The 14,072-nt window shown below is 33.9% G+C and overlaps 2 protein-coding genes across 2 annotated transcripts; one reads left to right on the top strand and one right to left on the bottom strand.

Moving 5' to 3' along the window:
- The first annotated feature begins 1,543 nt into the window (after positions 1–1,543).
- LOC110681943 (gamma aminobutyrate transaminase 3, chloroplastic-like) lies at positions 1,544–12,689 on the top strand. The gene is made up of 19 exons (XM_021858126.1): positions 1,544–1,701; positions 3,932–4,041; positions 4,462–4,546; positions 4,662–4,734; positions 5,134–5,231; positions 6,811–6,903; positions 7,613–7,686; positions 7,765–7,803; positions 7,887–7,975; positions 8,065–8,141; positions 8,257–8,331; positions 10,184–10,231; positions 10,356–10,439; positions 10,514–10,601; positions 10,717–10,795; positions 11,635–11,725; positions 11,832–11,910; positions 12,171–12,286; positions 12,447–12,689. The coding sequence occupies exons 1-19, from the start codon at positions 1,663–1,665 to the stop codon at positions 12,519–12,521; spliced, it is 1,512 nt and encodes a 503-aa protein (XP_021713818.1). The 5' UTR covers positions 1,544–1,662; the 3' UTR covers positions 12,522–12,689.
- A 186-nt stretch (positions 12,690–12,875) lies between these two features.
- LOC110681946 lies at positions 12,876–13,593 on the bottom strand. Its single transcript, XM_021858130.1, has 2 exons — positions 13,324–13,593; positions 12,876–13,240 (listed from the first exon to the last, which is right to left on the bottom strand). Exons 1-2 carry the CDS (start codon positions 13,420–13,422, stop codon positions 13,124–13,126), a joined length of 216 nt encoding a protein of 71 aa, XP_021713822.1. The 5' UTR covers positions 13,423–13,593; the 3' UTR covers positions 12,876–13,123.
- Between the last annotated feature and the right edge of the window lie 479 nt (positions 13,594–14,072).

Here is a 14,072-nt window from a genome sequence, read left to right as displayed (position 1 = left end):
CAAAATTTGGCTAAAAATCAGTTTATTCAGCTAAAAAAAAAATTAAAACAATTAACAAAAGTCAGGTCAAATCAGGTTGTTTTCGGGTTGACCTGAACCCGAAAATATCAGGTTCGGGTTGGGATTTTCAACCCAAAAACTTAAATGGATCAGGTTCAAGTTGGGGATTCCCTGACCCGAAACACGAAAACCCGAACACGAACCCGACCTGACCTGATCTGTTTGCCACCCCTATGTACAATGCTGCTGCAGTAGTATGGGTCTATGCAAAGATTATGGATTATTATTTAACAGAAAAAGGTGAAGGTGTTGCGAGGATTTGTGCCGTATAATCTTATATAGGTCTGATTATCTTTTACCGGGGGTTGTTATTGGTTGTGAAGATGATTATATTATCTTAGATTGAAATAATTATCTTTCAATTAACTTATTTTTTGTTTTATTTATTAAGTTGCACAACAATAATCTCACCGGCTCACTGTTTTGGACAAACATGTCGGTATTGATGCCTTAGCGACACACTTTTACTTGGATGATTTAGGTCGTATTAGGTGCTAGACTTTTTGGCAGCGGGGGGAGGGGTAAAATATCAATCCCAAAGTAGAATTGATCATACAACCTTATGATTGTGAGATGCAAAACTTTTTACTAAATCACGCGTTACTTTTTTTTTTTTTTTTTTGTTAAGGGTAATGCTATATGCAGCCCTTAGGGCTGCGAGCTGCATATAAGCAATTAATATCCTTCCTTTTTAAGTATTAAGTTGGGAATTTATAGACAATTTACGAGTAAATTGGTGTAATAAATGTTTATTTATTGTCAATTCTTTCCACTTTTAGCTTCTTATATGCAATGGCTGCATATATCTTTTTTTATTTTATTTTATTTTATTTTATTTAAGAATAATATAATCATTGTGTATAAAAATGTACATCGTGCACATAAATCTTGCCACCATAATACGAAGTGTAATAATACTCTCTTTTTTCTTTTTTTAAGTACCCCTATTTTTCTTTTCTTTTTTATTAAGTACCCCTATTTTTCTAGGCAAGTACATGAATTCAAAATATTTGTTGTAATTACTACTCCAAATTATAAAAAGTTGATATTCAAAAACTATACATTGACACAATTTTAACATATACCCACATGACCTTATTTTTTCATATAATATAAATCAGTACTTTATAATATTTGTCAAAATCGTTTTCACGGTATAAATTAGACAAATAATCAACATGACACTGAAAAAACAGAGGGAGTATCTTGTGTACAAGGACAATTAATCCATGCTTGATTCTAGGACAATTCCCATGATCCATTTTAGTGGATAGATTCTCATTGGATTCTAGGTGTAAAATCCATTAATAGGAGAATCAAGTTTGATAACACAATCAATTCTTACATAATCAATATCAATTGATTCTATATTTACCTTTTTTTTTTTTTTTTTTTTTTTTTTTTTTTTTTTTTTTTGAGAAAGCTCATTTACTTTTAAAATTGACTATTAATATTAAATTTATATAATTAGTACATTCCCAATAAATTTGGATTCTCAAAGTACACCATACTCCAACTTGAACTCTTCAACATTATTTCTCTCTCTTTTTTTTGGATTTTTTTTGAAAACTTTTCTCTCTCTTTAAGATTAATCCGTGAAAAATGAGACATTTGATTCAATCAACGTTCAAAGCAATCAAGGTATTCAAATTTTATTTTCCTATTCATAAAGTTATTAGTCGATTATTCTCTGTTTTTCAATAATTTCTGATATAATTAATGATCGTAATGGGTTTTCAATTCATTTTTTTTGAATTTGTTTGCAACTGCTTGTTTTTTTTAGGAAATTTTCCTATTTACATATTTTTTCCAGATTTTTTTGTTGTTGATAATGAATGTTAGAAGATTATGTCTGTTTTGATTTTGTGAATTTTTTTTGTTGAGGCGGAATTTTGATGTCAATTATATTTAGGTTTTGAATTTTGTGACTTTGTGAGGAAATAAACTAAATCACAAATGAGCTTTAATAATAAGGTTCATTTGTGCCAGAAATAAGGTTCAAAATAAGGTCCATTATTGATTCAAATTGATGAAATAGGTTCATTTGTGCCAATTAAACAATGTATTACCAATATAATTAATTATTAGATGAACTCGCCGCCCACGTTTTATTTATGCCTGAAACAATTTAATTTTCTTATATTTAGATGAATTTGGGCGATTCTGAGTTATTATTGAATAGGTGGATGATGAATTATTCAGAGCAGGTACATACAATGCATGATTTGCTTTGTGCAGCATGTGGAACTGAATATTGATTGTTATATCAATGTGTTTAATGCGGAAAGTATTTTATTACTGGTATTATTTTGCTGAAGATTGGATTTCGTTACCTAATGAACTCGTTTTGTTTGCTATAAGTCTGAGGGTTATGGTCAGGTTCAGCTTATGATTATTAATGTGATGAAACTTGAAATCATTGTAAACTCACTTGTGAGTGTCCCCATATTCGAGAAAGAGGAGAGATGGTTCCACTTTATAAGGTAGATGAGTTACTTCTACTATCACCAATTGATTTTACTATGGAACGTCCTTTGGCCTTGTTTGCGGACCAAACTCTCCTCCTCATTTGGAGTTGCCCAGGCCCATTGTAAATTATCTCAAAATTTAACATAATGGAAACGTATCGACCTAATTACTTACACCATTTTGGGGATGATTTGGTTATCTTTTTGTCCACTTGATGGACTATTTTTTTTTTTTTTTTTTTAATTTTATAGCACATGCAATAATGCTAGACAAAATGTTTGTTAATTAGTAGATCTTTGTATAATCTATATTATCTATCTCTCTCTTTATATATATTCATACACATATCTCTTACTTAGAATCCTAATTCGCTTCTTTCACTCTAATTAATTTCTCTATGATATTGCATTTTCCATCAAAAGATTTGTAGGCCTGTGTATGAATAACTCTTGCAAATCAAAGCCCCTTAAAATTTCTTGAAGCATTCACTTTTAGAGTTTTAGTGGCTAAGTTCACTTTCTATCTCTGTGACATTCAGACTTCTGTTTCTTCATATTATTCATATTTCTGTTTTTTTTTTTTTTTTTTTTTTTTTTTTTTTTTTTTTTTTTAAAAAAAAATTTATTTTAAATAACTGTTTGATCTTCAATTTATATGAAATACGAACATAACCCTTCATAACTTTGTTAAAATTTACCGTGCTTATCTCAATATACAATTCTTTTCTCCTTATAATTTTTATAATTTTCTGTCTCTATCATCTCCTTTCTCTTTCTTGCCCCGTCTCTGTTCAATACTGGTGCAACTTGTTGGATTTTTAAGGTTTAGGTTTTCAACTCTACATTGTTTGCATAAAAAATGGCGGAGGCACCGATAAATCTAAGCGGTGGAAGCCATGAAAGTGGTGACCAAAGCCATGTATGCAAGCAATGATGCTTAAATGTTTTATCCTTACCACATGTTCAACTAATTTTATTTTATTGTGATTCGTTTTTATTATTATTATTACTATTGTTATTTTTTTTAGGGGAGGCAGAATTCATAGTTGTTTTTGATTTCTTGGATGGGATGAATGTTCAAGTCTGTCTTTTTTGTCTTCAGTCCTTGAACATTAAATATAAAGAAGAATTGTTAGGGGTGCTAACACAAGCAGCACATGCCTCTAAACACAGTAATATCTGATTTATTTTTTGTTAAAAAAATAAAATAAAATTTGTACTCACTTTTAAGGAATCTCACTACACCCTCCATTCTCCTTAATTCCCATGAAAAATGAGAAACAAGCACTATATTGTGGGATGGAGGGATTATAGTCTATACTTTGAGTGGATTAAACTCTGTTGCTCATTTTATGCATCTGAAATATTCTTGACTATTGTTTGCTGCACTGATGTATCTACAGTCGAATTCAAATGTGAAGCATGCTGTCAATAATGGTACTCGAGCCTCATATCTGGCCAGATATACCAGTAGTGATGCATCACTGGACTCAACTACAGAAAGCAAAAAAAGGTTTGTACTATATAACTTATGCTGATTTTTATCAAATAGAGTGTAGGATGGGGCCTCTTTCTTTAGAGTGATTATTTAAATATTATTTAAAAAAATACAGCCAAGCTAAGCCTTTTCCTACTAGTGGCCTTGTGGGCCAGTTCCATGGATCTGTTGCTGCTACTATACTCACTTACCCTCCAAAACTTCAGATATAAGAGGCTTTGCTTCAAAAAATTTCATCTTACTTCTCTTTGGATTCATTGGTCCTTTGAAAATGACTTCTTCCACATATTCACATCTCATACAGAATACCCTGGCCTTGTATCAAATTATTGCTAGTCAAATTTAGAACCTACATCAATAGACATTCATTCAAATTTATTTTTTTTAAAAATTTATTTTTATGTTTTAATATATATATATTTTTTGTAATTTTAGTTTCAAAGGACATGATATGCTGGCACCTTTCACTGCTGGGTGTCAATCGACTGATACACATCCATTGGTGATAGATAAGTCTGAGGTATATCATCTTCATACATTTATTTACTATATCATAATCTAGAGAATTAGTAAGGATCGGAAGCTATCTTAACTATATATATTAGTACCCTGCTTATGCAATTATTTTCTCCCAGGGTTGCTACGTGTACGATATTGAAGGCAACAAATATCTCGATTCTCTTGCTGGCCTGTGGTGCACAGCCTTAGGTACTGTTCTTCATGAAGAAAACTTAGATTCATTGCTGTTTCCTAAGACTTATATTTCTGTTATTTTTCCTTGTCTTATTTTGTGATCTTTGAATCAATTATACGCATTTAGCGTATTCTGTAAATTAATCAACAATAAACTGGTTTTTGTATAACTTATACTTTATAAAGAGTATAAAACAAGCATACTCCCTATCTGGCTATCTGTTTGAAGAACCTTTGCATTATAATTCTGCTAGTGCGAGAGCCCTATCACAAGTTATGGTAAAAAGCAGTCAGGAAAATTTCGTCTTTCAATGTCTTGATTCAGATGTTCATATATCTGCTTTTCTCTATTCTTTGCTCGTGTCGCAATTTGCAAGCTATGACCATCTGCGTTGCCTGGACTGAAACATGCAGGAGGAAATGAATCTCGACTTGTTTCTGCTGCAACATCACAGTTGAATAAGTTGCCATTCTACCACTCATTTTGGAATCGAACTACCAAAGTGTCTTTAGTAAGTGCTACATATAAAGCTTGTTAAATTCAGAACATTCATTGAGTTATTTTTTAAGTAATTACTCGGCATCCTTTGATATGCATATTGAGTTAATGCTCTAGCATATTATTCTTCCCCCTGTAATCTTAATAAATATATGTTGTATAAGTACAAGTTACTGAATGTTATATTGTTATTATCACGGATGGAGGTTGAGGAGGTTGGATTTGGAGGCCAGACGGCCCAGATCTGTATGTTGGTGAATGTTTGTTTGGCTACCAAAGTAATGTGAATTCTGTTGATTTTACGGTTGGTGGGTGGATTTAGGGCTTGATAATAGTGGAAAATATATGGTTACTGAAGGAATCGAAGTGTAATAGATGCATGTATTTTATACTCCTGGAAGTTTACAAGGAGGATGATTTTGATGAATGACCTACGACACCATTCTTGATAATATCTGGCATTTGTTCGTGTACGGAAGGGGTGAGGGATTCATAGTGGTTTTTGTAGTTCTTTTATATATTAGACTGGGAATTAATCAACCCAATAGTTGGGAGTCATTAGGTCCAAGCTTGATTCAACATATAGTTTTCCAGTCTCCAGCTAAGCTTGACTGCACAATGTCAAACTGACAAACTTGTGGAACCTTAGAAGATTACATTCTGTTAATTTTTTAATCTTAAATCTTACAATTTATGCTAGAAGTAATGAAAAAACATGGTGCTTTTCAAACTAAGCTCCTTAATGGTCTTATGGTCAAGCTTGCACCTCAGTTTAACCCTAAGAAAGAAGTTATTTTTATTTTTGAGAAAAATACAAAAATTTTATCTGTTTGCAAATTAAATTGGATACCAGCCTCTAATTATTCCTCTTGGTAACTGAATAATCTTTTTCCTTTTTTGTTACTGGTACCACTTATTTGCCTTTTATTTTCCAAAGTCTTAATTCTTTTAATTGCGTGGAAAGATGGAGAGTAGATCCCTAGTCCTGTAATAAATCTGGCCTATTGGGGAGCAGTAGTGTAGACAGTGCATAATAGCTGTCAGATTAAGCCTTAAGAGTAAGTATGTTGGTTAATTGGACTGAGAAATGCCATATAAAAAGGAGATCAGCGAGAGAAGGATGGATGTTATTGAGTATTTTCTTTAGCTTTATTTATACACTTTGGGAGAGCACAAGCCTCTTGAAGCTTCTGTTATCTTTAATTTTTTTCGATTTCTGCCAGATGAAGTACAATTTTCTTATTTTTTATATGTAAGAAACTTCCATTTAAAACAAATCCATACCTATTAATTGACTTGTTTTTGGTTGTTGCTGTAGTTGTATTTTTTTGTTTATTTATTTGTTGCATTCTATAAATAGAGATCTAGTTTGAATTCTTTCAATACTTTTTAGATTCCAAGGCCTTTTTCTTAAACATAAGGTTGTCCGTGTTGAGTGTCTTGTAAGTTTGGCAGAAGTCCTAGTAGTTGCATTTCTTGAAATCCATTATCCACTCTGCTTGATCTTTGGTCCTGATTGTTGTATACTAAAAGGTACAGACAGAATGTGCAATTAAGGAGGTGCTTATAGTAGTTCTTTGATCTATTCGCAGGATCTTGCCGAGGAGCTTGTAGAAATGTTTACAGCAAGAAAAATGGCCAAAGCATTTTTTGTAAATAGTGGATCAGAAGCCAATGATACTCAGGTAAGTTATCTGTGAGAGTGTCTCTATTGATATTATGAAGTTTATGTCATGTCTTGTAAGACCTAGAAGAGAAGAGTTAGATCATATTGGGTGCATGGAGCCAAAGAAAAATGGAAGCAAGTGATAATATAGACATCTTATTTGAATGTAGCAGACCTTTATCAAGGATGCTGTTACTGAGAACTGGGTTGTACAGTTGTACCCAAGTCTGTCCATATCTGTGCAAAACTTGAATGTGTTTTAAAAGCTGTCAAACATGGTTGATACAGCAGACCTCATTGATTTGTCTTAGTGCACCTCAATACTGAAACACTATACCCAAAAGTATAACATCTGACTTCTCATCAACCAAGCACCTGACTGCCAAGGCATCCTTATATTTGTGTTACCTAGGCAAACTGTGTCATACCTTTATTCACTTTGTTAGAGGATCGCACGCAGGACATGTGCATGATGGGGTAGTATCCAATTGAACATGGTAACTTGTATGTCAGGTTGGTTGAGTTACTTTTTCATGTTCGACTTGGAAATACAGTAAGTCTGATTATGAAAGTATTGGAGATGATTTAGACAATACAAGGAAAGGACACTGTGCAATATCTATCTGCTACTTTTCATTTTAACAATGCTATTTCTTTGCGATGTGGATTATGCTTAATTAATGAGGCTTCTCTTGAAAATGGGATTTAGGAATTTTTTTGTCGTGCAGGTTAAGCTGGTTTGGTACTACAACAATGCACTCGGAAGACCAGAAAAGAAAAAATTTATTGCTCGATCTAAATCGTAATTTTCATCTTATCCATGTTTAGTTCATTTCCATTTTGAAAGAATTGAATCTTACTGTTTCCTTGCATTTGACAGATACCATGGCTCCACCCTAATAGCTGCTAGCTTATCAGGGTAAGATCTAGGTTTCGTATTACGTAGTTGTTTAATAGTGTTGATAAATGTGGCGATACCAACTCATATGCTGTTTTGAACAGACTTCCTGCCTTGCATCAACAATTTGATTTGCCAGCTCCATTTGTTTTGCACACTGATTGTCCTCATTATTGGCGCTATCATCTTCCAGGTTGTGGTCGACTTCTTGGTTTTGTGATTGATCTTCACTTTCTTTTATATTTCTTCTTAAACTTATGCATGATGCACCTTTTGTAACAGGTGAAACAGAGGAGGAGTTTGCTACCAGGTTGGCAAATAATCTAGAAAATCTTATCCTCAAAGAGGGACCAGAGACGGTATAACTGCTACGATTAATACTTCCTTGAAGTCAAAGAAAACTTTGTTAAGATCTTTAAGCCGAAGCAGAGTAAATTAATTTGAATTTGATATACTGTGGTTTTTCCACTTCAGATTGCTGCATTTATTGCTGAGCCTGTCATGGGAGCAGGAGGTGTAATTCCTCCCCCGGCAACATACTTTGACAAGGTATTCTGCAGTTCATACTAAAATATCGGCTCATGTCGTTCTTTTTTATTTGACATGTTGTGTTTTTTGACACTATTCAGAAACTCTACTTTGACTAGCTTTTGCAATTTATATTTATGATTATAACATTGTCATGTGAGATCTTGTTAAAATCGTCTCAATGTATTTTTTTTGTAATATCAACCTTTTGTAATTTTTACTTATTGATAATTAGAGATATTGATCGTGAAACTTGTGCATTGGAAATTGTGATAAAAAAAGTGTCAACTATAAAAGATTGGAAGAAGTATACTACTACCTTCATTTCATAATGTCCTTAACATATTCTGATTTTGTCCGTTTCATAATGTTCTTAACCTATCTACTTTATTCCATATAGGGCAAACCCCTCTTACTACCTTACTCCACAATATTGAAAATTGTTATATACACCCGGGTTCAAGGTGCACCCAAGTGTATATTGCTCATTTGATATATTTTTTTTTTTTTGCTCATTTTAAAATCTAAAATGAGCAAAATTAAATCAAATGAGCAAAAAAAACACCTTTGGTGCACCTGGGTGTGTATAAAAGGTTTTCCCACATTATTACCCCAGGCTATTCACTTATCCACCTTAGCTTTTCTTACACCCACCCTGTTTTACTCTCTCTTATTTTATTCACCTTAAATTGGCTCTCTATCTGTCACCTAGTTCTTACACCCACCCACGGTGTTACACTTTCTCTCTCTTTTGCCTTAATTCTTGTGCAAACAGTAGATGTAAAGAACATTATAAAACGAAAGTAGTATCTATTTGGAATTTGATGTGTTACACTCTTGAGCAAGTTGGTATTTAATGCCATTCATGAGTGACTCGAAAATTTAACTCTTTGCATGCATTCTCTATATCCTCACTTTTAGAAATATATGAGTAATTAACAATGATGATAAATTAACCTTTCAAAAATTAAGAAAAAGTTCCTAAATGAGTAAATGGAATATGTAGTTGTAGTAAAAGCTGTAATAAGAGTGCAGAAAGGAAGAGATTTTACTAGTTAGTCTTCTCTGTCCTGTATTTTGAGTCCTGATGAGCCACCAGCAACTGCAACCCTTTGGATCCCATCACCTCTTTTCTACCCCTTTTTTCTCCTTTACTCCCCTCCAGGGCTTCACCTCTTTCTGTTCTCCCTTGTTCTTTCCTCTCCATACTCCACTCTTCTCAGTTCTCTACCCCCTCTCCTTTGCACCTGGGTTCTTCAGTTCTCATCAGCCTTTGCTGGAGGTCTGCTTTCCCTGTCTAAAAATTTGAAGAGAGGGTTGTATGGAGTGAATAAAGTGATTGCATTAGATAAGGCCTCAAGGGATGTAATCTTGTAATTGATATCAATTGAAGAGCACAACTCTTGCTGTTCTCTGTATGCACGCTGTGAAGCCAGCAAAAAGAGGTTAAGGATGTTTTGACTGCGACAGCCCATTACTCTACCTTCATCAGCTTAGCCATGTTGGGTGAGGGGTTATATGTGGCGGGACAGAACAATGATTTAGGGTAAATGAGTCTTTAGCGTAAACTGTTCCCTGCTATGTTTCAACTAATGGGTTCCCCTTATATGCAAAGATTGTCAATTTGTGATGCACTGTTTAGTATCCATTATCTTTCTTATTTATAAGTCCATATATCATTTCCAGTTTGGTGTAGCATGCCTTACATCATATATGCATTCGTGATAGTAGCTAATTCTGCAAAACATTGTGAGTGAGAATTTATCAAGTAAGTTGACAATATATGGTTAGGGATAGTAGCTTTTTTTTTTCCGTCTGTAATATGCATTCTTTACATTGTTTTTAAGATTTTTACTTTATCATATTGGCACAGGTTCAACCGATATTGAAGAAATATGACATCCTCTTTATTGCAGATGAGGTACATTTTACCCTCCCTTTTGATTAGACATGTCGAGGAGATTACTATTGTGCTGTTCACTTCTGAACTTCATTCTCTTATTCATGCAAAAGTCTTCCTTTTCTATTTTTGTCTTGTTTTGTAGGTTATCTGTGCATTTGGAAGACTTGGTGAAATGTTTGGTTCTGATAAATACAACCTCAAACCAGACCTTGTCTCCATGGCTAAGGTAGGCATGTTGTTCAAACTCTTGGTCTCTTTGTGCTTTAGGTTCTTGGTTGTTTATTTCCGTTGCTTTTACAGGCTTTGTCTTCAGCTTACATGCCCATTGGAGCCATACTAGTAAGTCCTGAAATCTCAGAAGTTATAAATACTCAAAGCAGCAAACTAGGTATGTTTCTATTGCAATATACTTTGTACGAAGTAATAGTATTACAACTCTATGAAAATATTTTATTTTAATACTCTGTAAGAAGTCATTAAGGGTTTTGATATATAAATTGTAGGTTCCTTTTCTCATGGATTCACGTATTCTGGGCACCCGGTTTCTTGTGCTGTTGCACTCGAAGCACTGAAGTTATACAAGTATGATCTTCCTGGATCCTTGCTCCCCTACAAATCTTCAATTGTCCATTATCTTAATTTGTTCCCTTTTATCCCCCCCTCCCCCCCTTATTTTTTTCTTGGAAAGGTGAGGCTTGGAGGCTGTGTTACGGTATATAAGTGTTCAAAATATTCTAATTAAGCAACTACAGTGACATCTGAATATACTATCTTTCGTACCCCTTGTAGCAAGTTATTGGGGGTAGTATTTGTGCCAGGCATCTTTCAATTACATTTGGCTCAATAAGAGTAGATCAATTTATATTTCAAATATTTCAATCCCATGTAAGGGTAAGGTGTATGCAGTCTCATATGGAAGGTCATTTGAATGGATTTTGGCTTGTGTACCCTGCATTTTCTATTCTCTCTGAGTCTGATATGCGCCTTTCTAATGGGAGGAAGAAGAACTGGAACTACATCTAGCAAAGAGGGTTGGTATTTGGTCCAGTGACTATTTCACCTGGTTGTAGATCTTGCAGTTTGGCTGATCATACTCCTAAAAGGTTATGACGTACCCAAGAGAGCTATTTGATTAGTGAAGCATGCTAGACTTGCTCACACTATCAGCTTAGCACTACATGCTACGCTACACTCTCTTGCATTAGGTAGGTTTAGAATGATGACTGAAGGTCTGGGTTGTCTCGTTAATTCTAGTTTCTCAGTCATGAAGTACCATTGAAAATGTATGTGCTTGACACCGTGTTGGTGTCTGGATTCTGGAGCTATTGGTGCTTGAAATGCTTACTGTGTACTTATGGATTGTTATGTCTGTCAACGATTGGTAGCAGCTGATGTCAGCTTTTTTTTTTTTTTTTTTTCAGGGAAAGAAATATTGTTGAGCGTGTAAGGAAACTTGCACCCAAATTTCAAGATGGAATTAGAACTTATGCTGACAGTCCTATCATTGGGGAGGTATCTTTTAGTGATATTTTTTTTTTCTCGGGTTTTTATCTGGCTTGTGTTTATTGTTGCTGCTTGCCAGTAGCATTTAACATTGCTACGTAATTTTTTCATACAGATAAGAGGAACTGGCTTAATTCTTGGAACTGAATTCACGGATAACAAGTCACCAAACGATCCGTTTCCTCCTGAATGGGGCAAGTTTTTTTTTTTTTTTTTTTTTTTTATATGTGTTTTTTATAACGTGTATATATATCTTTTTATTTCCTAGTTACTTTCCGCAGCTATCCCTGATTATACTTGAAATGACCTCTCTCCTTGAGTTTTATCTTACTACCTCATGCACAGTGGTCTTAAACCCTCTTGCATGATGACTATTGTATCTGACTATCTGCCTTGTCAGATGCTTAATCTAATCTGTATAATTATCTCATACTCCTGATTATTTAAATTTCAGGAATCGGTGCATATTTTGGGGCACAATGCCAGAAGCATGGAATGTTAGTTCGTGTGGCCGGTGATAACATTATGATATGCCCTCCACTAGTTATCTCCGAGGGAGAAATTGATGAAGTGAATATCTATTCCACTAAGACTTGCAAATTTTTTTAAAAAAAATTTCAATGCATGACATTTCAGTGCCTGGTTATCTAGGAAGTATGTTCCTTGCTTATATCATGAATGTTATTTTTAATATATACCGACATTATTTTCTTTGTATGATCCACATCAGTTAATTACCAAATATGGGAAAGCACTGAAGGACACCGAGGAGAGAGTGAAGGAGCTGAAGGCCCAGAAGAAGTAAGGTTCCTTGCTGGGTTGATAATGGCGAAAATGAAGTTCTTTCACATTTTCTTATGTAAATGATGGGTTCCTTGTGATGACATGATAGTCATTGTAAGAATATTACTATGCCTTAATTAATAAATGCATTATTTCCAGACCATTATTGTGCAGTGCCCTGTTTTATAAATCCCGGGTTCAGAGTTATATCTTATACAGAGTAAAAGTCACAAGTATCTCTAATGGAGAAATGTAAGATTTTACAAGTTCATTATAAAGCGTGTTTTTTCATAAATCACGAGTATCAGATCGGTAATAAACGACATCTCTCGACAATATAACAGATCACTCAATTCAGTCAGTTGCTAGCTGGTTGTACAAAAGGTACAAGTGTTGATGATTGCAGATAATTTTCTGGTTGAAAATTTGTCTGTGTAAATATAGCGTAGTTTATATGCATCATAATCCATATGATGTAGACATGTAGTACTGGTTGAAAATTTGCATACATTGTAGATAAGATTGCGAAAGCTAAAGCCTAAAACAGAGAGTATCATACATGCTTCTGGGAATTCCACTCTTAAGGTGAAGCATAGGAGTTGCTACTGCTGTTGAAGAGCTTGTTTAAGTATTGGATTTCTTGCTCGCTTTTCGTCGGGCACGACGTTCTCGGGAGCTCATAGAGGACTGAAATCCCATTCCATCATCTTCTTCCTTGTCTTCATATTCTCTGAATGATTTCTGTTCAACAGGTTGCTCAAATTTACATTTTTATTTCAACTGCTTAGCTAAAAAAACTCTGAAGAAATGGATAAAAATGATACCTCGCGAATTTCAGCGAAGCTAACAGCATAAAAGGTGACTGCAGCAACTGCTACTATGGCTGCTACTGGCACCACCATTTGCATTCCTATTCCTTCCATATTTTTCTTTCTCTTTGGACCCTCTCAAGTCTCACCCTCTTTGTGTGGCTCTTATTAGTTTTAGGTGAAAGATATAATAATGTAATAACACTTTTTCGCTTTTGTTAGTGTCTCATTTGTCATTTCTCACTTGCCATAATTTTAGGCATTAATAGATTTATTTATCTTTTAGTAAATTTTTATTAATAATTTGTTATACCTCAGTAATATTATTTAAACCCCTTGTGGCTCTCTAAAACACACAAAAAAAAAAAAAAAAAATTTAAACCTTGTTAAGTTCACCTTAAAAAAAAAAAAAGAATATTTAGCAAAAATAATTTTACTAAAACAATAATTTCAATTCAGCATAAAGTGAATGGGCCATACAAATAGAGCACAAAATTGTTCAAAATGAGTTTTTGAATTGTACAAATGAATATTGACAAAAAGTTTAGTACTCTAAAAGGATGATTTTTATCTGATTAATTTGCTTGTACTCAAAAATTGATAAATGTCGTAATTTCGCGTGGTTTTTTTTTAGTCAATGAATCATTTACAGTGTTGCATGTTAAGGGCAGCCTTAAGGGTGAACAAAAAAATAGTTCACAATGAGTGAACAAGTGAATGGGTGGCTTAATGGTGATCTCTATAATTGTTCATAGTGAATGGTT

This window comes from Chenopodium quinoa, unplaced genomic scaffold (genome assembly GCF_001683475.1).
Source record: "Chenopodium quinoa cultivar QQ74 unplaced genomic scaffold, ASM168347v1, whole genome shotgun sequence".
Taxonomy (NCBI): Eukaryota; Viridiplantae; Streptophyta; class Magnoliopsida; order Caryophyllales; family Amaranthaceae; genus Chenopodium; species Chenopodium quinoa.
The sequence above is the reverse complement of the archived record's forward strand: the minus strand, read 5'-3'. Positions and strand labels throughout refer to the sequence as shown.